General features: G+C 41.4%; 1 protein-coding gene across 3 annotated transcripts in view; it reads left to right on the top strand.

Moving 5' to 3' along the window:
- Positions 1–22829, top strand: part of Lrrc3b (leucine rich repeat containing 3B) — an 81473-nt gene extending 58644 nt beyond the window's left edge. For all 3 annotated transcript variants that reach the window (NM_146052.4, XM_006518006.2, XM_006518005.3), the window contains exon 2: positions 21583–22829. In NM_146052.4, coding sequence (NP_666164.1) covers positions 21740–22519 — 780 coding nt within the window. In that variant the 5' untranslated portion in view covers positions 21583–21739 and the 3' untranslated portion in view covers positions 22520–22829. The remainder of the gene's footprint in view (positions 1–21582) is intronic.
- Positions 22830–25081: the final 2252 nt, after the last annotated feature.

Raw genomic sequence — 25081 nt, 5'->3', positions numbered from 1 at the left:
GTATTGTCAAATTCCTAGGAAAAATCTATAACTGGCTCTTCCCTGTGGATGTTAATGGTTTAAAAAAAATGACAAAGCATGGCATTGCCTGCCTCACGGTGGAAAACTGTTTTGACATGTCCTCAAACACAGATTTATGAGTATTTTAAAGAACCACCCTTGCGTGGGTATGGCTTTCTTTCCTATTTTGTTGTTAGCCACTGGATTTGAAGTTAAAGACGAAAGTTGATATTGGACGGAGAAGAAGAAACATGTTTATTTTCTCTAATATTTATTTGGTTGCTTATATACTAAAAAAGATGGTTGTGCTGGCTAGTTTTACAACAACTTGACATCTGGCTCATCTGAAAGGAGGGACCTTCAGTTGAGATAATTCATCAATAAGATCCAGCTGTAGGGCATTCCCTTAGTAATTGATGAAGGAGGACCCAGCCCATTGTGTCCTGAATTTTAAAGGAAAACAGGCTGAACAAGATATAGGGAGCAGGCACCCCTCCATGACTTGTGTATCAGCTCCTGCCTCCAGTTTTCTTCCCTGTTTGATTTCCTATATTGACTTACTGCAATGGTGGACTAAAATATGGAAGGTTAAGACAAATAAACCCTTTGCTCCACAACTTTCTTATGGTCACGGTTGTGTTTTTGTTTTTGTTTTTTATCATAGCAACAGAAACCCTAACCAGGAAAACAGTTCCTGGGAGAATGAGAAAGGCAAGAAGGGAGGGAGGTGAACCCATTCGTTTCCCATTGATGTGTGATTGATTGTTTTTAATTTATCTTTCGTTTTTTATGAAAGTCTTCTTAACTAACCATGATGCCAATTCTGTGGGAACACACTATATTTCATTAACAAACTAATATAAGTATAGATTTTGTAAGGAAAATGTATCAACTATGTAGTTGTAACAGAGCAATTGATTGGAAAACTAAGACTAAATTACATTTCTTCTAGTGGCATCATAACAGTGACATATGAAACCCCTTTTCCTCCCAGCTTCCTGGGCAAATCTATTGTGTCTCCTTTGCAAGAGGCAACAGTGCATACCAGGCTTTACAACTGATATCAGAAGGTTTTTCTGAGCCTTGATTTCCTCAGATATTAAAAGGACTGAGGCTAATGGTTTGGACTTTTGTGGTGACCTGAAAGTACAATAGGTAGATGTGTCAGCAAAGAACACAAAGTCCTGAATAACACTCCCTTAACATTGACCACAATAGTTACAATTGTTCTTCTTAATGCTGCGGTAGCTTTAGTGCCTACGGCTGGTAGGAGAAGAACCAGATGATTGATGGCCTTGGTGTAAATAAAAGTGTTTATGAAACAAATGAAGGTTCTTGAAAGTTTAAATAACGTGATTTGTTTAATAAATCAGTATATGTAGTGCATTTGCCAGATTAGTGGTTAACTAGATCCATTTTACACTATAGCCAAAAAAAAAAAAAAAAAAAAAAAAAACTCACACTGCTTTATTCCAGTCCTTTGTCTTGCCCAACTTGATTATTTTGTGTTCATTTTGCTTTCTGAACCGTGTCTAGGATAGAAGCCCCTTTGCATATAGCCAGTACTGCATTGCGACTACTCTGTCCTAGCAAATGTTCAGGTTCACTGAAGTCCTCCTCCCATCCCATGCACATCACAGTGTCTGCTGTGAAAAGGTCTCTGGTACTTCCTATCACTTCTCCTGGTTACTTGAAAAATCACATTTCCATTTCCCTTTTTCTTCATGGGAAGAACTATTTATTTCAATCCGGGAAGTCCTGCTATGGGCTAAAGCACTGTTTTTTAGCCAAATGCCATTGGAAAGACAGTTGCCACCTGGACAAACAGGAACAAATATTTGAAGATGCTGTCGTTAACCATGACACAACACAGCCAACGTAAGTGTCATTTTCACCAGAGCCTCACTTGACAATACTGTACACCAGAGGTGGGTCCCTTCCTTGCCATTCATTGACCATCATACACTGCAGCACTTGGGTGTCAGAGCACTGGCTTCCCTCTACCTTTGTTAGCTTTGTGTTTCCTGTTTCACTTTTCCAGTGTATTTACACAAAATAATGTGAGAACTGAGATATTGGTGCCCATATCTGTCTACTCAAGAAAGTGTGGCATAAATGACTGACAGACATAAGCAATCCCAACTTCATTTATTTAGGTCTGTAGCCCTGGAAGCAAAGCTTGAAGATTTTTTTTTTTTGTTTTTTTCTTTTCTTTCTAAGATAGTACTCATTATGCAGCTCAAGCTGTCCGAGAACTCATGAATCTGCAGGTACCACTTCACCAGACTTTGAGAACTTTTGTTTTCTAGACATTATTAGGGCATGTTATGACTTCCAGGATACTATTTCGGAAGGGGAGACAGTGAAGTCATATCAGAAAGGCAAAGCTAGGAAAGTATGTAGGGTTTGCTTAGTTTGATTTGTTTTGTTTTATGTTGATTTGTGTCTAATCAAAGGGCTTTGATAAAGCCCTTTCATGGTCTTTGTAACTGTACATAGGGTCTTAGAAAATGCACATGGAGTTGAGCCACAAGGTTCCTGAACACATAAGGAGATTTTCAGTGTTTGAGTCCAACATGGAGTAGGAGGGTCATGAATAAGTAAACTTACAGTGTTTAAGGATGACTGTCATTTCTATAAAGAAGTGAATCTAATCCAAGACTCCAATTCTGAAATCCCTCCTACTAAAAAAAAAAAAAATGGCCACCCCAACACGCTGTCCAGCCCACTGGCCATCTGTCTTTTCAAGTCCAAGATAAACAGCCTAGTCTGATTTCTACTCCACACTGCTCCTTTACCTGCTGTGGCAGAGCTGGGCTACGGCATGCCACCAGATTCTTTCAGGGATAAACCTCTGTTCTCACTTCAGTACACTTTGTCTGGTGAATCTTGGTGTGAGACAGAGTCTGACTCTCAGTCCACAGATCATTCTTCTCAATATTTTCTTGGATCCTTCCAGCTGATTGCTCTGCCATGGATCCATCTCATTTCTGTTGGTCAATCGGCCAATTTAGATGATTTGCTCAAGTAATTCACTCACTCACAACCATGGCTTGCCAACAATTTCTTGGAAGCATCCCCTGTCTTGAACACAAAGTTGAGAACATTTTAGGTCTGTCTGTGAAGACTATTTTGTTACTAAGAGTGGCCAAGCAGATTTTACAGAGCTGCTGTGCCCAGCTGGTTCTCAGGTAATCAAGTCATTTTTAATTTATCGGACATCAAAGGATCACACAGCATTGGGAATCTAGCAGATAGGAGTAAAATGTTGCAGCCTTGACTTAACACAATACATGTCACCACCTCTCTTCTGTCTCTTGTTGGCACTGTCTGGTCCATTGTTTCCAAATCTGGCAGGCTTGGTGAAAAGTCCCTCTCTTGGCAGCATGTTTTATGTAGCTGTAACAGAATTACCAAATGGCATATTGTGAACAGAGATTTCCTTCAAGAAACCCTAAAGGCTAAGAAGTCTAAGACTCTAGTGTCTGCTGAGGGCCTTTAGTGCTGCCCCATTAGGTGGCAGGAGGCTTTGGTGCTCCAGAGGTCCTCAGCTTCATGCTGCTACAATAGCAATTGCACTTTAACAGGGATTTCTCAGATGACAGACATTGAAGCCACAGCTTCCACTCAGGGAAGGTCCAGGTTCCGAATGAGCTCCTGTCCCATGCTGCTGCATTCCAGAGAACTCCCCCAGGGGCGGCTTTGCTACTCTGTCCCCACACATATGAGGATTCTTTAAATGTTCTAGTTCACCTCTCTTGGCCTTGACTCTTCTCGTTTCCTGCAGTGAGTACTCCACCCACATTGCTTTCAAAGGTCATGTCCATCTCAGTAGCCTGTGACACGGACAAAGACTGACATGGCTCTGAGTCTCTCTCCCTTTATTTGCAGAAGAAGTTTGCAGGACTGTGACAGTGAATGTAGATTTCACAGTGTAGTGGCAATAATGAGCTCTAAATTGCAATCTCTCCAAAGAGAGAACTTCATTTGTCATTCCTGTAATTTCCCAGTGTGGAGACCTGGACTTCTCAGTGACAACCTGACTTAGGGAGACTGGGAAAAGCACATGTTAATTTGAGGGAGGGCTTAAAGATGACACAGTTATGGTCACAGCTCATTAGCCCAGGGGTTTACATGATTATAGCAAGAAGAGTAGAGAGGGATGGTTCTCCAGTGTCCTAGAAGAATCCTAGAGAATGGTGCTTTGATCATCTTAAAGGAGTATGGTGATGCTAGGACACCATCCACATGGGAAACACTCTCAGGATCCTTCTTTTCAAGAGCTGGAACACAGACAGGGTGCATCAAGCCAAATGTATCTCTGTTTGTTGCATTTAAAAGCACCTTACTGCATATACTATTTTAAGCCACCCCTCTCTCAACTTAGGCATATCAATTAATGGAAATTTTCTACAAAGTAATTCGCAAAGGCATTATGTTCACAAATCTTTATTTCTTTTGAGTCTGGAGTCTAAACATGGTGCCATTCAAGTGATACAGTGGCGTAGTATGCTCAGACATAGAATGCTTAATGGGGGCAAGTCAGCTTCTCAGTTACAATGTCTTTCTCTGGTGGCAAGCCTTTACAAAATGTCTATTACCAATAGCTGTCTTAGAGAATATCATGTTCTTAGGCTTAGTCAAAAAGAACAGTTATCGGCTCACTGACAGAATGGGGTCTTCTGATATCATATCCATCCCCTTACTTCTACTTTCCCCAATATTCTGGCCTACTATAGGTTCCATTTTACATTAATGATGATGTAGCTGTTGCTTAGTGATCTAGATTCTTAGGATAATTTTGACTTTCTTTTTTAATATTACCAGAAGCTCAAAATGCTTACTCAATCCCCTTCTCCATAACTCCTAGCCTTCTTCTGTCCCGAGTCCACCCCCTTCCTACTTTGCGTGCTTGGTTTTGATGTGTAGCAGAGTCTCTCTTTTTGTGACAAATACTAATATAATATAATATAAATCTTAAACGCAGAAGAAATCCATGAGCTGGATTCATTGCAGTATGGTGTACAAATGAACAGTTGCCTGTTTAGAATATAGACCATCTGAATTATTTTCATTCAGGAAGTTTACTGGGAAGTGCCCCAAAGACTGACACCTGTGGTGGATAGGACTGGAGAGAGGGCAGTGGCTTTGATGCAGCCACATGACAGACCCAGACCAATTCACAACAGCTCAAGATTTAGAATAGTCTACCAGGGCTGAGATGGCCAGGTCTTTTCACCTTTATTTGCCAATCATTGGCTGTAGCTGTCCTGGAGGCTCAGTGAAGCCAACAGGACAGAACTGTTTCCAGCCCTTCCAGTGTTCTCAGACCCTCATTGCAGGGGTACCTACTTACACAAGTGGTACCCAACATTGGCTATCATGAAAGAGCAAGCAGGAGAATACTGATCAATCTAATTTTGCTCCCCATACCAAGCCTGAAGAAAAGAAAGTGATTTTGTCTTCCCCAGGTAGCAGCCCACAAGTATCAGTGACAGTACAGTGGTTTAAAATCTTACTGCATTTTTCTCATTTTCCAACCTTGTAATGATTTAACGTGGTGTTGCTTGCTTCTGCCTTCAAGATTCTTTTTTTTTTTTTTTTGGTCTGGTTATTGTGAAAATTTCACTATCTTCTTGCTGCTGTGATGATCAGGGCTGGAATTTCTCTATCCTCTAGTGTTGATGAGATTCTGTTCATCCAAACATGGGTTCTTTTAAACATGGGTTAATCTCATTAACATAAGATTCCAGTGGCTGTTCTTTGTGACATGCTGCTCAGAGCATAACACCCCTCTTTGAAGAAGCTTTTGGGTGAGAGAACTCCCTCTTTCTTCTTTTATGCTACAGATCATTTCCATACAGCCCACTCAAGATTGCCTGGCAGCACAGGAGATGGATAGGAATAACATAGAGACTAGAAACCTACTGCAGCCTCCTCCCTGTGTGTACTGGGAGCTGAGCAGCTTACCAGTGGCTGAATTGACTCATTTGAATCTCATCACTCTTCATTTCCTTGTCCTCCCTTTTGGTACTCATGATAATGACTGGGGAAAATGGCCAGGGACCACCAAGGAGACAGATGGGAAAGGGTGACATAATCAATAGTTGAAATAGTCAAAAAACTGGCCTTGACACTACCACCCAGTGCAGTCTTATCTCATCCATCCCTGGTTACTGAGCAGAGCAGCCACACAAGCAGCAGCTTCTCTGCAATCTCCACAAAGATCCTTGGCAACTTCTTTCTTGCATTGTTTCTGTGAAGATATCTCATTGAAGATTTCTTGGTAGCCATTTCAAAAATGACTCACTCGGGTGTTGCTGTTACACCTGTAAGGATGACATGGCTGTTCTAAGTCTGGGAGACAAGATAGGGCAGTGGGGGGTGAATATGATCAATGCATGTTATATGTTTGGATGAAGCTGACTTTATGCATATTTACTATATACTAATGAGCATGTAAATCATTGAAGATTAATAATAGTGGGATGATTATCCTAGTAGCTTCAGCTGCATATTTGACATAGCCTAGAATCATGTGAGGGAGTCTCAGTTGGGGGGAAGGTCTAGGTCAGAATTTGTTTTGATGATTGGTATAGAGGGCTTAGTCCAATGTGGGCAGTGCCATTCCTAGCAGCTGTTCCTGGGTCTTATATAAGGAAGGAAGCTGAGCATGACCTTGAGAACAAGACTGAGCGAGTCAGAATATAGCATTCACCCACAGGCCTTGAGTTCCTGATTCCTGCCTTGAGTTCCTGACTTGACTTCTCTTAATGATGGATTGTGAGTTTGCAGTGTAAGCCAAAAAACCTTTCCCTCCTCTAAAGTGTTTTTGGTTATGTTGTTTGTCACAATAGAATGAATCTAAGACAATGAATGTTCACAAATATGCCCACATCTTCCAACCATCATAGCATCTCCCCTTTTCTGGCCAGCCAAGAAAGATCCACTGGAGAGGGGAGCAGGCACATATTTTAAATAGAAGATCACAGAAAATAATGCTGTTCCTCTGTGCTGGGGACAAGCTCCTCCTTGGAATGAACAACTTGCCAGCACCAGCAGAAGGCAATGGCTGTCCCCAGCTCACCCCCATAATCACTGCCTGGAGTCTGCTTTCCAGCTCCTGTGTGCTTCTGGCAGTGGAGCTGCAAGTGTGGCTTTTGCTGCCACTCATGCTTATCTGTTGCAAACTGATTCTGTTTGGCAAGTATCAGCTGTCCATGTGACAAGAGCCCCAGTTTTCCTGTCACAGGCAAGTGCCAGATATTTTAGTTTGCACGGGGATGCTGACCCCAGGGGATCCAGCAGCTGGGCATGGGAACCCTCTAGATGTAGTTGCTCTACATGCCCAGGGTCCATGATGAATTCTTTCTCTCCAAACACAATGAAAAGAGAAAACAATCCTTTTATAGGCCCATCTCTCCTTGCATTTCACTCCCTGTGAGTGCACCTTCATGTTTCAAGTGTGTGTATTCCTGAAACTTGTAGGCAAGGCCTGTAGGCAAGGGTTGGGGACAGTGTATATAGACACCAGAATCAGTACTGATGTATTGATATCACCTGGCTTCCTGCTGAACAGGGGAACCTCGAGTGGCTTCTGATCTGACTACTTTAACAAACTCCATTTACCAGTGTCTTGGGTCTTCTCTTTTTGTTTTGAATCTAAGCTTATGAGGAACCACTCCCAGTTAGTGAATCTCTGTTCTTCCCTTCTTCATTTGTTTCCCTGTGGACTGCACACAGCTCAGATGAGGCAGAAGTCAGCCTTGAGTAACATCGAAGACCAGCTCTACCCATGAGCATTTGAGATTCAGGAGATGTTTTGCCCTGTTTTCAGCCACTCCATCCTTCACTGAGCAGCTTGACTTGGGCACAGCTGGGGATACCCACAGCTATGGTGTTCAGATGGTCTGCTATCTGGACCATGTGTGGATGTCTTGCTCTACTTTCTCCAAACATCCCATCTGTAACTTTAGGAACTGTTGTGCTCAAAACAGTGAAAGGAAAAGAGGCACTCAGTGGGTTGTGCTCCTCAGCCCTGTTTTGTAATGAGGGAATCTGGGAGACCATGCCAGATGCTGGCTCTCACTATCTTTGTCTCAGTAAAAATAAGATACCTGTCCAAACCTATGTGCGGACTGACTGTATCGAAAAACTGGCTTGGTATGTTAGCTGTTGGCATTCTGCATCCTTATGTTGACGGAACCTTTGTGAGTCAAGCAACAGGTGAGGCAGCAAAGGAGTCTGTCCCGGAGAAGCAGAAAGGCTATTGGACAGGAAATGGTCATTCCAGAACAAGATGCTGTAAACTCCCATGCGACCAGATATCAGCCTCCATGAACTAGACCCCACCTCCTCCATTTCCTTGCGGGCTAGGCTCAGTGTGTTTCTTTGATTATGCTTTCATGAGGGATGGCTCTCAGTTAGTAGCTCTCTGTCCTTCCCTTCTTCTGTTATTTCTGTGAAACTACTACAAGCCATGAAATTTAGAAACGGGTGTCAAAAGAACTGTTCTGTTAGTTCTGAAAAGACAGGGAACACCTTTCTGCTCCTTGAAGACAATTAAAGGACCTCGGAAAGTATTAGTTGGCATGTTGTTGATAAAGCTCAGTCCCTCGGTAGCTGTTAATTTTTCCGGGTACTTCCCAGAGGAAAATCATGCCAACTCAGGGCAGTGTATTTCCAAGTACAGCTTTCAGGCACTGCACGGGACACAGAAGACAGTAATCTCAGATAACATTGGCTTGTTTGATTTGGGGGATTTTTCTTTAGTGAAAGACTGCTTAGGGTAGGAAAATCGTATGTTTAACTGAGAAAATAAAGATGCAGCATGGAGAGAAAGAGTATTCTAAACTACATCCAAGTCACTGACCTAAACACTGACTGATTCGTGGGCCCACTGCAATCAGAGGTAAGCAGATGCAGCTGTCTGGGACTCACCCTTCAGAACCAAAACCCAGTGACAGCACCCGTGCTGTGGGAATGCCTTTGCTGAGACTATTAGTCAAATGGTTTACACACGGGATTCTCTTTAAGGACAGTCGGCTGCTTTGAAAATATAGACTACAAATCGGGACCTATGAGGTTGACTTTGAACTCCCATGATCCTGCATGCAGTAATGGAGAAAGTAGGGTTTTAAAATGCACATTGCAGGTGCTTAATAAAAAGAAAGTGAATGTGAAATCAAAGGGTCGTTACAGGGATGCTGGTGACAGTTCTGTGACAGGTGCTTCTGCTGGTAGATGTGAGGTTATCAGTTCAATGTGATAAGAGGTGACTCTAGGAAGGACAGCTGTCCAGCTAACAGGGCTGCTTTGGGTATGAGATGGTCCTGGAGTCTTCTCGGTTTCCTTTTTACTCACCACTCACGTAGCTCGCTTCAATCCCAGGCCCTCATCCATTTCCCTGCCTCTCCCCAGATTTGTGAGTTCCTGGTTAGGAAAGAACAGGTGATGTTTGGATAAGTTGAGAAGTGGGAGTTCCCTACACATCTCCAATTGAGGCCAGGAACAGGTTTCCATCTCAGTATATCATTTTGGATGATTCAGGAAGAATATAAGAAAGGCCACAGTTCTAGATAAGGGTCATGGAAAGGAAATAACTGAAGTCCAGTAGGGAGAGCACTGCATGGATTTTCAGGGTAGTGAACACAGAGCTCTGGTTAGTGTCTGATGGGACTCCATATAAGACACATAGTAACATAGTGTCCTGAAATGATGAATTGTTATTTATTGCACTTATGTACCACAGAATCTCCAAGACATGATGCTTAAATTTCCACTGAATTTCTATAACCTTTGCTTCCTTTGACATTACTCTGTTTTGGGGTGGTTCTGGGAACTGGAGAGAAACATAGGCTCTTTTTTTCAAAGATCGAACTGGAAATAAAAACAGCTCAACAAAGGCACATAATTCAGAATTGTCGTCTACAGGCTAGAGTGAGATTCTGTTCAGGTGTCTTACCTAAATAATCTTGCTTTATCTCTATGAAAGGTCAAAGCAGTAAGGGCTTCTGAGGCTCTCTGTTCACACACAGGGCAATCAAGGAAAGTCTAGTGAAGACTCCAGGGTGTAGACTCCGTCTGACTTCCAAATCCCTGCTCCCAGCTCCAGACCCACACAAGGTGGATATTTCCACATTCCTCATTGTTTTAGACATCCGGGAAACATAAGCAAACAGTATTTCAATTTGTTATTCAAGTCTGACCTTCAGATTGTGTGAATATCTTTCATTTATGTGTCAGGTTTTCTGGACTGCTCAGAGGTTACCATAACAACCTAGAATATTATTGACTGTGATGGTTAGCAAATAGCATTAAGTAATTTATTTTCTAATGACAGTGGAACTGCTGGTGTCTTTCAGCATGGAGCAATGACAGCACTTTTGAATGAGCCCTCTGTGCCACTTTGTTAAGGAGCTTAGTAGTTGATGTTAAAAAAGTACCAGTCAGGCATGGGATAAGGACCGAATGTTTAATTGGTAAATCATGCTATTTAATTGGTAAAATCATGTGTCTCTATGATCTACATAATAAAGTATCCACAAGGCACTTGCCATTGTTCACAGGTGTGGGTAGATTAGTTCTTTCAGTCTCATTGGCTCATTCAGAGTGGTAAGCTAAAGATTAAATAATTGCCTTTGACAAACCAGGCTGCAATTCCTAAGTATGGATCAGGGAGGGATCAAGTTTGAATACCTTGGGTGAAACAGTTGGATTCCATATTATGTGGCCTCCCATCAAGTAGCAGGCCCCTTGGAATATGCTAATGTGTGTTGACTGGGTCCTCAGAAGAAAAGCAAGGGTATAGAAGTCCTTTCAGAGGGACTCCAACCAGATCTATTACCTCCTTACTGCTTCCTACTAGTGTAGCCAAAAGCAAGTCTAGCCAAGTAGATTCAAGACTTTACCTCTAGATATGAAGAAACCTAAGGTCATATAAGAAGCATGACTATTACAGTAGGAGGAATATGCATTAGAAATGTGTTTCTCAACTCATTTCACAGAAGGAAATGCTGAATTGAACTGTTAAGTAGGGCACCGTAAACATCACAAAATTATTAACTAGCACAGTACTCTAAATCACTAATAACTGCTGTGGTGAGACAAAACAGTTAGATGCAAAACCATTCTAACTCAAATGCGTTTTTGACTTTACCATATTTTGTCATCTTATTAGTTGGTTCAATAAAGAACTATGCTGAGCGCTAGGCAAGCTGTCTGAGCTATGTGCACAGCTCTATTTTACCTTCTAATTTCAGAGTCTCTTTACCTTTCCCAGGCTGGCCTTGTACCCATTCTATAGCCTGAGGTGACCTTAAACTTGTGACCTTTCTGCCTTGGCATCCAGGAGTAATTGAGATTGCAGTTCTGCATCCATATGTCCATCAGTCCCAGCTAAAGCACTGTGGTCATTGCTTTGTTCTGTTTTTAAACAGGGTTTGTAGTCCAAGGTCACTTCAACATCAGATTGTAGGTGAGGAAGGCCTTGAACTCCTCTTTTGCCAAAACATTAGGGTTTTAGAGTACACAATGAATGTGGTGTGCAAAGATGAGAAAGTAGCAAAGTTTAAATGTTAAATGACTGGAAGTTAGGTGTCCTGTCTTTCTGTTGCTATTGCTTTGGTTTCCTTTTGTGTTATTTTGTGTTTGTTCTCCTTCCATAACCATTCACTCTACAATGCCTCCAGTCAGTATCAGTGTGATTCTTTCATCTGAGTTGCAGCCAGGTCATGAGTTTTTCTGACATGTATCCCTTGTCAAAATAAGGTAAAAGCCATTTCCTTTATGTATGAGAAAATAATTTAAATTCCCCAATAAAGACATTTGATATGTTTTGTCTCAATTACTGCAGTTCAAGACAGAAAATTATCTTTTCTGACCAAAAGCTTCTGGAAATGTATCTCCCTTGAATTTAGCTCAGTATCCTGAGAACCATGACAGCACAATGGGCGTGTGTTATTGATGTTTTGGTTTGTCCTTGGTATATTGGGATGCTCCGAAACATCTGAAGTGTAAAAATATGTGACTTGCTAAACCCCTGGACACTGCTCCTTGTAAAGCTGAGATTTGAATCCAATGTATAGACCTTGGTTTGTCTCAATCTGGTGTTTTTCCGCCCAAGCCAATGACTATTATCAATTTAATATAAAATACATATGGGACAGGGTTAAGGATAAAAAGGTTTTATAAAGTAACAATCTATCATGAACACAGAGCTACATCTGAATGCAGTGTAAGTTAGCGCTTTGTAAAGACGACCTTCAAGAAATCTGCAAGCTGATGAGACTTGGGGAGCTGAATTTATGGAGGTTATATTTTAAAAGTTTCCAAAGCTCTCAGTTCTGTAAATGTATAAGCACATGCTGAGAGATAATAACAGAGAAGCAGAGAGAAGCCAAGGTGGATGGTTCTCACTTAATCTCAGAAACTTATGGCATGCTCTATAGTAATTATGGATATTAGTCAAGATATGAAGATATATTTACCCTGTTCTCTGAACCCACAGCAGGAAAAGTTTTTGGCTGAAAACCAGAAGAGTCTTCAAGTCTTTATTTATTTATTTTTCCAGTGAATTCATGAACAAGAAGAACTCTGAAATCTTTTGGGGGATATTGTGACCATTAGATCATGTAGGACTGCAACAAAATGTTCTGAAGTGGCATTTTTTGCTTAGTATCTAGTGTTCACTTAGAAGTGTGTCCTAGTTGGAGTCTCTGTTGCTGTGCTGAAACTGTGACTAATAGCAAGTTGGGAAGGAACAGGGTTTTTTTGGCTTATAGATCTGCATCTTACTTGATTATTGAAGGACAGTAACTCAAACAAGGCAGGAACCTGGAGACAGGAACTGAAGCAAAGACCATGGAGGAGGCCCTGGTTCTTGGCTTGCCCTTCATGGTTTGATCAGCCTACTTTCATATAGAACCCAGGACTATGAGCCCAGCAATGGCATCACTCAAAGTGGGCTGGGCCCTCCCTCTCCCCACCAATCACTAATTAAGAAAATACCCTACAGCTGGATATTATGGAGGCATTTTTTTTAATTGAGGCTTCCTCCACTCTGATGATCATACCTTGTATCAAGTAGACTTAAGACCAGCCAGCACAAGATGCATTCGTGATGTAGGTTTTACGCAGGAAAAAAACCTGTTCCACAGTGGGTTCATGCCACTGTGATGTCAGGGTGAACTATGGGACCTTGCAAGAGAAGTTGAGGCCTTTTAGTCTCAGTTTTACCAGACTCTGTCAGAAGATTCATGGTTTGGTATTAAAATCCAGCACTTTTTTATTTTTAATAAACTCTCACCACTGGAAGTGAGAAGGAAAAAAAAAAAGCACAAAACAAGTGCATATGAGAGGTCATCTAGATCTGTCCTGGAGATATCGTGGGCCTAGTTTCTGTCCTGAGAACATCTGGAGTCTAAATTCTTACCTGGAAACACCTTGAATTCCAGGTTTTATCTGGAGGCCATCAAGGATCCTTGGGGATCCAGATTCTGTCACGGGAAATTAGGTTCCCAGTTCTTTCCTTCCTGACTTCTGGGTCCAGGTTTTAACCTGGGGAATTCAGGGGCATGAGTTGTGTGATGTAAGGTCCTGGGTCACATTTTGTTGTTTAACTTCTGTCCTCAAAGGCTTCTTCTTCTCTCCTCCTATACTGCCATCATTTTTACATCACACAGAAGTTTGTGTTATAACAAACTGCATCTAGGCTGGTGTTTCCGTTTTAGTGGAGTTATATGAGAAGGAAACGGGAACTTGATTATTATGAATTAAGTGTGCTACAGTGTTGTGCTTCACTAAGCCTACAAAGCTGGACTCGAGATTCTGCTTCTGACCCTGAGAAGGTGTACCATGAACAGGCTGTAGTCTTTGAAGCCTTAGTCTGTTCCCCCAGTGTCTTAACTGATCCTTGAGTGTTGTGAGGACGTTTGTGCCTCCCTGAGAAAATGCCATTCCTCTTTCTTCCCCAGTATCCTCTTAATCTCTATTTCTTTGACTGTTCCCAATCTCTTAATGAGAACATCATTCAGACCCAGAGTTTCGTGATTAGCCTAAGATTATCAAATTAAGTAGAAAACTTAATTTAAATCAAAGTAGAAATTTATTCCAGAAGATTAATCATAACATTGAATCATATATTCCATTTTCCTCTACGTTCTTTTGTTTCAGGCTAAAAGAGAAAGTGGGCATTGTTTTCTCCTCTGTTCTGTTCACTTCAGTCCCAGGTCAGGGGAGATGTAAGCTTCGCTTCAAAGTACAAATAGATGGAAAGATTCATGGTCACTTAACCTGATGATTCCCTTCTAAGACTCTTCCACGACATGATTTCATGACATCTATGGTTCCATTATTCTAGGGCCATATTAATTCCAGATGTTCCTACATCTAAATATAAGATACTCCTTTGTTAGCATTCAGAATCCTCCCTTATTTTCTTGTTAGTAGTAATTTTATATTAGAAACTATATATTACCTGTTCTGGTTCAGAGGATATCTTTGCCTTCAGTAATCATATCTGTCCCATAGGAACCAGTTTCTCATCCATGTTTACACACTGAAGAACAGCTTACTCAAATATTATGAAGACAGCCTCCCAACAACACATTGGCTGGCTCTGATTCTTGATGACTCTCTTTCACTCCACTCCAAGGGTCATGTAAAAGACCCCCCTTGGAGAATATGATGAAAAAGTGCCTTTGGACCTTTTACATTATTAAAGTATGTTAGAAAATGTTAGCTACAATAGCATATTCTAGTCAAGTACCATATAGTAACTTACCTTCTTATTTGGGAATTCTACATCTATTTTACCAGAACCCTGGTCAGAACTTAATTTTTACCACCCTGTTACATGGATGCATTTCTAAACAATTGCCAGGTATATAATAAGTATGAAACATTAGCTGTGATTGAGGAAAGAGAACAGATCCAAATTCCTTTCAATAACTTTTATACTAATGTGAATAATGTAAAAATGGGCAAGACACTAGTATACACTGAGATCCTGCAGTCTAGTAATTGCAATAAATATGTAGCCATGATGCAGAATGTGATAGCGCGTGGCTGTGGGGATACTGCAGGAGCGCCTTCGGTCTCAGGGAGGATTGGCACCTTGTGGAAAAATCAGTCCCAGCTGTCATTATTATGGGCTCTCGGCTTGTCCTCAACCCAGAGCTTCATTATTGGTTTTGAAATCAGGGAGGCAACTCCACACTGTAGAGATTTTCAGCTGCGATGGTTTCTGGTAGCCTCTTTCTCTGTAACCATGTACTGTTAGTTGAATATGAAGTGGTCTATGATTGTGAAACTCAGGTTTTGTGTGTGTAATGAGTGTAGCGGCTGATGATGGGAAAGGAGGCTGTTAGGAGCAGAAAGGAATCATTATGGCTTCTTATTAATGGGATGGCCTGAATCGGGTCACTTTAACCTGGTATGACAAGAGACGGAGCAAGGAAAATCTGGGTACAGGCCACTGAGGATAATGACTTTTGCAATGTTTCAAAAAATACCGTGGAAATGCAGTTTACACCAACGATGGCTGTCAGGATGCAGGTGATAGCAATGGAAAGAATTAATGATTTGTGCTAGATCTGGGGGGTTGCTGGATGAAGCTAAAGGCTGAAAAGTACAATTTTCTTTTCAGATTCTTCCAATGCTGCCTGCCTTCACTGAACCTTCCTGTGATGTGTGTGGTTGTGAATAGGATGAAAGTAAAATTCACAGGAGAACACATTGGTGAAAATGATCTGCAAATATGATCCCAGTAACGCAAAATAAGGCCCTGAAGCAATCCATTCATCACTATCATTTTTAATCTAGAAATTAAATAGATTACTACATATATTATATACACTCTTTTCAAAATTGAATATCCAGTCATATTGATCATGGCTATACAAAAAAAAAATTAGAAATCTAGCTTTGAAAATATCCAGTTGATCAACTTTAGACTTGGTAAATGAAAGCCATGCAAACAAAAATAAGTGAAGATTCTTTATTTGGAATTCTTTTACATAGCCAGCAAGCCAGCCACTAGACCTGGCATTTGGCAGACACAAAAAGGCAAGTGTGCACGTGTGGAGACAATAAAGGACTCTATCTGAGCCTTCACAGAGTCCACTGGACTGGATGTGGTCTGAGCAAACCTGGACATCCTCTGGAGCTGGTGGGCTGTGTGCACATGTAGCTTTCTGTCCCGGGCCCTGGATCGCAGGCAGGTACAAAAATTAGAGAAAATATTTTGTGTATTCGATCTCTTATCCTGAAATGTGACCTGCCTTTGTTCTCTGAGCTTCCGTAGTCCAGCACTTGTCTGGGGAGAACAGTTACTTGCAGATGAGCAGAATTGGGTTAGTTTTATAGCAACTCCATGGTATCCTTGTATTATTATCTTTTCAGTGTTTATAATTGTAGTTTTATGCCATAAGAATTTTAGTTTATACAGAAGTAGGCAATGTATAGTCGTTCCTTCTGGCAGCCTCTTGACCCCACTATCTGCTTCAAGTTATTATTCATTTGGGAAATTGCCTGTGCCTGCATAAGCATTGTAAATGTTTGCATATTTATCCCTTTTACAAACATTGCACATATGTGTGATTCCACTGTAAGGAGCTTCTTTACCAACTTACTTAAGGAGATGATCTTTTGCTATCATTACATCAGCAAAGATTATTTCTAAATTTGGGGTGAAACTGGTTGTGGAAAAAGTGTACTGCTCTCTGCATTCAAGGGGCTGAGAACATGTTGCTCTTTTCATGTATGTTGACATTAAATGTTCTTTCTACTTTTAGAAAAAGTCATAGATGTTTCAACTTAAATTTGTTTTACTGGTGTTGATATCCTATGGTTTAAATGGCATATCATACACACAGACACACACATATGTACATATACACATATATGTGTACATATATGAATTTTGTATATGTGTATATATATACATATATACTATATATGCATACATATGGTATATATTTTATCTGTATGCTCTTACTTTCTGACACATAAAAATTATCAATGTATATAATTGTGAGATATTTCTCCCAGTGTTTTGATCCAGACTCTGAGTTTAAAGTTTTCTTGCTTTGCAGTATTTTGCCTTTTAACCAAATCCTCCTGGTAGTAGCTGATACATTCAGAATGGAGTTAGTACGTCTGTCTTTCTGCAATGGTCCATTCTGTGGCCCACAGAGTTGCTGATACCTAACTTAGCATTTCTCAATGGTCCTGTCTACCCCTCACTCACAAAAAGGAAGAAAGAACCGGTGTGGTGGCGCACGCCTTTAATCCCAGCACTCGGGAGGCAGAGGCAGGAGGATTTCTGAGTTTGAGGCCAGTCTACAGAGTGAGTTCCAAGACAGCCAGGTCTACACAGAGAAACCCTGTCTCGAAAACGAAAACAAAAACAAAAACAAAAGAGAAAGATATTGAGAACAAGACAATGACTGTCATTCAGCTGCTGAGTGAACTGTCTCTGTCTCCTAAGTAGACTTAGTTTCTATGATTTTGGAAAGAGTGTTTGACGGCCATCACCGAATCTCCACATTCAATTTGTAGCTCAGAGGTGTATGTGGCTAGAAGATGTGAGGAAAACATGAGGACAGCAGGTCATACCTACACACCACATTTGGAAATATTGTGGCTACCTGTTTGACATGAGCAAGGGCAGACATGAATAAAGACAATGGAGTCCAGTGAATTAGGGCCTTCATAGGAGGAGTTTTGAGCGAAGAAAGGTGCATGTTAAAAGTATTGTTAGTGAATTCAGGTCTATTTCATAGACAGCTGGTATCTGGTGATGCTGGCCATGCTATCCCTCTGTAACCCCAGCCCTTCTCTTAAGAACTTTCATTTTGATGTCAGTCTGGTACCCTTGTCTCCATCTCTGCAGCTTATTTTCTCTTTGCCTTTATATGGAAAGCTAATTCAAAATAGACCTGGGGTTGAGTCATGTTTCTACATTGTTCTTGTGGGAGATAACCAATAAGAGAATATCTTCCTCTTTCTTGGAGAATTGTCTGTTCATCAGTTGTTGTCCATTTGTACACTACATTAAGGCCAGGCCATGCTGGCAATCATTCTGAAGTAGTTAATCAGCATCACACCCCTTCCACCCCCATTTGTGAAATGATCTCACTTTGATTGGATATTTGAGCTGTTGTGTGTGTCTCCTGAACAATATACCAGTCTATTTTTCTAGTGACATAATAAATATTGACTTATCATGGTTCTGGAAAATCCAAGATCAAAGTCTCAAAATAATTTGCATATAGTGGAGACTGATTTCCTGGTTCAAAGATGGTACTTGGTATGTGTCCTCATGGAATGCAGAGACAAGAATTTCTCTAGTCATGCTTACAGGGGTGTTAATGCTACACATGAGAGATCACTTTTCTACAGACCTGTTTATGTTACCCTTGTGTTAGTATTAGATTTCAACACATGAGTCATCAGTTCTTAAATTTTCAGGCTATGGCAGCTCTCCACATCCTGAATCTCTTGTCACTCTATCCCAGATGGGGTTAGTAAACCAAGTCGCAGTAGCTGAGCCGTTTAGACAACCTCAAGTAGCTTTGTTCTTCAGTTTTTAAATATCACAGTTAGAAAATGAGACACTTATTTGGAGCCAACATCTCTGAAAGAAAGAGATGTTCTGTGTTAATTACCTAGCAGATGTTCCATCCATGGATAGATCATTAGGAGACAAAGGATCTGATCTCAAGATGGACGGCAAACTTCTGCTGAAACGTCAGTGTGTTCAGTGTGTTTCAGATTTGTTTCTTATGTGTGACCATCAATATTGGAATGGTAATTCTAGAGAAACCATAACCAAGTCTAGAGGAGTCTACTGAGGAAAGATCCATTCTTCCATCTCCTTAGGTGCCAATACTCACAGTGTTTCCAAGGATTGCCACATTAGCATGTAGAACCAATAGATATTTAATGAGCTGGTTTTTTAGTTAAAAATCACCTTGCTTCAGTCAGTGACAGTATTTATATCTTCCCATGTGCCAGTCACCATGTAGATAATGGGCACACATCCAAGAAGGGTGATAATAACTATAACTGGCAAGTACTGCACTCTTACTGCTGATCGATTACCTCATATAATTCTCAAATCAACTTCATAATTAAGTGACTTTGTAATATTGAATCAATAACAAAGAATGATATTTAAAGGGGTCCAATAATGCTAACAAAGACTAAAGCTGGACCTCACAGTGCTTGTACACTATTTATTGTTGTTCCCACATAAGAAAGCAAACTTCATATTCTCAAGAAACTTATACTCTGAATTAGGGAACACATATATTCAGAAAGCAATCAAATTAAGAAAAATGCAAGAAGGCGCTGCAAAGTTTGCCACCTTTCAGTTAATCTGTGTCTGAGACAGAGTTGAAGGAAGTCACTTGGTTGATGTGGACTTCCTCTAGTTTCACCAAACAAACTCTCTTATCTTTTCCCCTCCTGTCATCCCTAGTCTGTAATTCTGCGTCCCCTTCTGTTTGTCTGCACGCCCCTCCTTTCCCTGCTCTTTTGGTTTCTCTCCCATACAGATAGATATTAGAGACTAACAAATGTCACAGTGTAGTTTCAAAGGTGTATATGGGAGGGAGGCAAGGATGGGTGACCACAAATGAAACCAGCTATTGACAGAGGGATCGGTGCATCTGAGTAGCCTTGCTTTATGTGTTCTGGTGTTTGGTGGATTCAAGGAAAGCATGAACGTGCTCATTGCCCAGTGTGTCTGGGCTCCTCCCTTCTTGCTTTCTGACACTGTAAGCATGCAGGACTCCAAAAGCACATCCACACCACTCTTCTGCTGTTAAGCGAGTCTCCCCAGGATTAACAACTCAGTTCATTATGTTTCCAGATCACATTAATCATCTTTTCTGGGAGTTTGGAAACATTTGGAGTCATTTCTCTATGAATTTATCCATCTGGGATCTTTATAAAAGATATGTTCACACAGTCATTTGTTGCTCACTTAAGAAGCTATTTGCTGCGCTCTGCTGAGAGTGTTGTTCCCAATATCCTGAAAGGAAACGTCTGAAGTCAAATGTGGCTTCTTCACCATTCAGGGGCCCCTCAGTTGAGCTCAGTGAGGTTTTTAACAAAGAGCAAGACCCAGAGCATAGAGGTTCTAGTTCCAACATAATAGTGTTGAGAAGTTCAAAGGCGGTGTTCTGTGCAGCCTGCCTGCACTCCTAGAGCAGATGGGAGTGGAGGAAGCTGTGGGGGCTGTGGAAAGGAGGTGAGATGGATGAGTCAGAGCAAAGGTCCAGGCAGGATTTCTGGCTTTACTCCTACAGGCTATGTAACCTTAGACAATTCACATAGTCTCTCTAAGATCCATTCACCCCTCTGTAAACTACTATCATAGGGTAGTTCTATATGCTGGCTTTTATTCTCTCCTCTGCTCTCTGCTGTTGAGGAAACTGTATAAATCGGCTAGTACCACTTAATTTTGCAATTTCCACACCTCTTTTCAAAACCAACAGTGTGTGTGTATATGTATGTGTGTATACATATAAAATATATAATACATGTATGAAAGAAAATCATCTATTGAGTAATTTCCATGGCTGTTACTAACAATAAAATGTGTGTGTCTGTGTGTGTGCATGTGTGTGTGCATATGTGTGTTTATACTATGTATAAACATATGTGTGTTAATTACACACAGTATATAATACTATATATATAAACATATATGACACATACGTGTACACACATACGTATGTGTGTGCATTTGCCTGTGCATGCATGTGTGTGTGTGTGTGTGTGTGTGTGTGTGTGTGTGTGTGTGTGCATCTGCAAAAGAATAAATATCCTATTATGGATGTCCTAGAAGCCAGTATTTCTTAATTATCTTCTGTTATATAAAAAGCCTTAAAGCCATGTGCCCTGTTTGAATTGAGCTGAAGATGTGTTGTTTAGGAAACAGACAGAGAATCCTTTAGGATACACTGTGAGCATCCTCCCAGGCACAGTATAGTCTTAGGAGCCTGGAAAGTAAGCAATTCCTGTAAAGGCTTTTGTTCGTTTGCCTCAGGCAATATTGTGCAGGGAAGCTCTGAGGCACGGCCCAATTCTTAAGTCAGATGTTTCTTTAGAGACAATATTCTGCATTGAATATCTTCTGAAAGCCCACGACAGACATTTCTGTCTGTGATCATTATCCTTGAAATATAGGTTCTTTCTGCCCACGTGAAGGACTGGCTTGAATAATGCCTCTGGTACTGTAGGAAGCATAAAAGGCACAGTTAAATTGTATTGCCTTAGAAGGGTCCAGGAGAGGAGTACAAGAGATGGTAGAAGTTTGTTCTAATTCTGCCCTGGCTGAAAACCAGGTAACGGGATGTGGAAATGTTGGCCTCTGTTGAATCCTCTCCCCAGCCTTGGGACTTTCAGTTGGAGATTCCCATTACACAGGAAATTCCCAGTGGCCTTGATGGAAATTACCTGCCTACCTCACCTTCTTGCCCCTACTTTAGGTGGACTCCTGAGGGCACTTTTTAATTGCCATGCATGTCTCCTCACAGAAAAGCTAATTGCATCTGCTTTCCTTTCCTTTAGGTTCCCAATCAAGGACAGGAATAATGAAGAAGGCTGTGTGCTAGCTGCATCCTTTTGAACCACCCAGGAAGGAAATCCAGAGTGTGGTCAGGGGCAGAACACATGCAACCCTTGGAGTGAATGAGGAATGGACTCGTGATTATGCAGAGGTTGCAGGATGAATCTGGTCGACCTGTGGCTGTCCCGCTCCCTCTCCATGTGTCTCCTCCTCCAAAGCTTTGTACTGATGATACTGTGTTTTCATTCTGCCAGTATGTGTCCCAAGGGCTGCCTTTGCTCTTCCTCTGGAGGGTTAAATGTCACCTGTAGCAATGCAAATCTCAAGGAAATACCCAGAGATCTCCCTCCTGAAACAGTTTTGCTGTATTTGGACTCCAATCAGATCACATCCATCCCCAATGAGATTTTTAAGGACCTCCATCAACTGAGAGTGCTTAACCTGTCCAAAAACGGCATCGAGTTTATTGACGAGCATGCATTCAAAGGAGTAGCAGAAACCCTGCAGACCCTGGACTTGTCTGACAACAGGATTCAAAGTGTGCACAAAAATGCCTTCAATAATCTGAAGGCTAGGGCTAGGATTGCTAACAACCCATGGCATTGTGACTGTACTCTCCAGCAAGTTCTCAGGAGCATGGCATCCAATCATGAGACAGCACACAATGTGATTTGCAAGACATCAGTGTTGGATGAGCACGCTGGGAGACCTTTCCTCAATGCTGCCAATGACGCTGACCTGTGTAACCTCCCTAAAAAGACTACTGACTATGCCATGCTCGTCACTATGTTTGGCTGGTTCACCATGGTGATCTCTTATGTGGTGTACTACGTGAGGCAGAATCAGGAGGATGCCCGGAGACACCTTGAATACTTGAAATCCCTGCCAAGCAGGCAAAAGAAGGCAGATGAGCCTGATGACATTAGCACTGTGGTATAGTAGCCATGCTGGCTGGCACTGGGAAGGGAGCTTCTGTTTGTAGGAAAATAAGTGATTCATTTCCCCCTTCATTGTACACATTTAAAACTTTGTATTTTAGTTTCTTTGGAATCATGCCACTGTTGAACTTTACACAAACAACACTAATAATTTTAGTTTAGGTGATCTCCCCCCCCCCCATTAATTGTGACCTCTGGTTCCTGAGTAACAAACTCTCTGAACATTAGTTAGACCCATCTCACTATTTAATAATGAAATTTATTTTTTTAATTTAAAACTGAATAAAAGCTTAACTTTGAACCATGGAAAACAGTGTGCCTTATTGGTTAAGACACAATATAGTCAGTGCACTTGCACCGAAGTAAAACAGACAGCCCTGTGACGGTAAGACTATCTCATTAAAAGATGATGTGTCATTCGGCCTCATTGCAGTCTGGGGAGCCAGAGCTAAATTGTTGATCAGTTAAGAATCTGCCAGATTTAGCTAGCCAAGATGTTTATACAGATGTATTTCTCGAGGACTTGAGTGTATTAGAATGTCTGCTGGCAAGCATCTACTTTTCTAAACGGGTAGGTCAGACATGCTTCTACTCTGTGATGGATGAAATGGGAAAGTAAACAATGCCATGAATCTTATCCTCCTGCTGGCCTTTTGGTGGGCAGGAGTGTGTGGTGAATCCAGGAAGAGTTAGGCTTGGGAAGGAGGCAAGCACGCCCTCAGCGGACGCTCTGTGTGGGTATCCGGATACTGCTACTGTCCATACCTCTCACCACCAGAGGAAAAAGTGAACACTGGCCGTGCATATAAAACAGAGGTCCAGCCACCAGCCAGGTGTTAGAGCTTGAGTTTGAACTAGGTCTTTTCTGTTTTGTTTTGTTTGGTTTGGTTTGGTTTTTTTCAAGTCAGGGTTTCTCTGTGTAGCCCTGGCTATCCTGGAACTCACTCTGTAGACCAGGCTGGCCTCAAACTCAGAAATTCGCCTGCCTCTGCCTCCCAAGTGCTGGGATTAAAGGCGTGCACCACCATGCCCGGTGTACCAGGTCTTTTCTAAATAGAGGTATTTCATTGATAATCCTTTCAAGTTGGTTTACAAATGCAGAGTTTACATGATTAAAATGACCAACATGAAATTGAATGAATTTTGTTACTATATGCTCCTGCATATCTGCCACACAAAGGAGATAGTCTGACTCAACTATGGGCAGAGATCCTGGAAGCACATTTGACTTCTGTAATGGGGAGTGATGGCCTTGTTTGTTTGTTTGCTTGCTTGCTTGCTTGCTTGCTTGCTTGCTTGCTTGCTTGTTTTAGGATGAATGTGTCAGGTAAGCATGGAGGGTCAAAGCCATGGGAGCATAGGGACAAAGATGTGGAAGTGAAGGTAGAGAGTAAGATACAAGTCCCAACCCTATGGTGACTTCACACTGAAGAATGTCATAATCTGTTATCCCATGCCACTGATGGAACACTTACTATGCATTAGTAGTTTTCTAAGTTATCTTAGTTAATGCTTCGGAAGCTCTATGAGATACTTCTATATAATAGGCCCAGAACCCCAGCAATTTTGGAAAGCATAGCATATGCACAAATATTAAGTTTTGAGAGATTTGAAAATTGTATACGTCTGCACATGACATACACTCTGACATTCATGTCCTGCCATTCTGCCACAGACTCAACTATACAAGGTAGCTGGTTCCTCTGGCACATTGGTTTACAGAAAATTACATGACAATTCCATTTAAAACCAGAGGGGAACTTCTGTGTATAAGGCCCCTCGAGGAAAGAAGCTAGAGTGCCCCAAGTGAGGCACAGGGCCCTATCTAACCTACAAGATACTGTCTTCAGGATGTTAAAACTCAGTTTCATCCCCCTTGAAGGCCGGGAGTGCTGACTGTAACCATAGTCTGTTGAAAGGCCTGCTGAAAAAATCAATAAGACACTCAGAGCAGTGGTCACTGTGTGCTCACACCGTCTTTAGCCATCCCAAGAAGTCTAGCCAAAACACAAAGATAACTCTCAGATGTGAGACTTGGGATGTGGGCCTAGAACTGCTGTATCCAGGGAGACTAAAGTCAGATGGCCTGCATTGCCTTTGGTTTGGAGACAGTTAGACCCATACTGAGGAGACAGCGCCGCCTGGAGGACAATGCTAAAATGCAGTGTAAGTACTAACTGGAAAGAGGCAATAAAGGTTTAGCTCTAACAGTTTTGAAAATTTAACAAAAGTATTGTGTTTATCTGCATGTATGAGTCACATTCATTTTGGAAAATCTTCCAGAGGTGGATAAGATAATCCATTCCAGGTCATTCCTTCCAAAATCATCTTCATGCTCTTAGTAATGAAATGTTATTTTCCTCGTGGCCAATCCATTAGTCCAATAAATTGTCTTATAAAGGAAAGGTCTCTGAGGACTTGGTGAGAAGAGTCACATACTATACTTGAAGTAATGAAAAAGAGTTAAATAACCACACATTTGGTTTGCAATTCCTCATGTAGAATTGAGAGATACCACAGGTTATCAGGAACTTCCCTCCTTGATTTCTCTATGTAGATTGTC

This window comes from Mus musculus, chromosome 14, assembly GCF_000001635.26.
Source record: "Mus musculus strain C57BL/6J chromosome 14, GRCm38.p6 C57BL/6J".
In the NCBI taxonomy this organism is placed as follows: Eukaryota; Metazoa; Chordata; class Mammalia; order Rodentia; family Muridae; genus Mus; species Mus musculus.
This window is presented reverse-complemented; position numbering and strand designations above follow the sequence as displayed.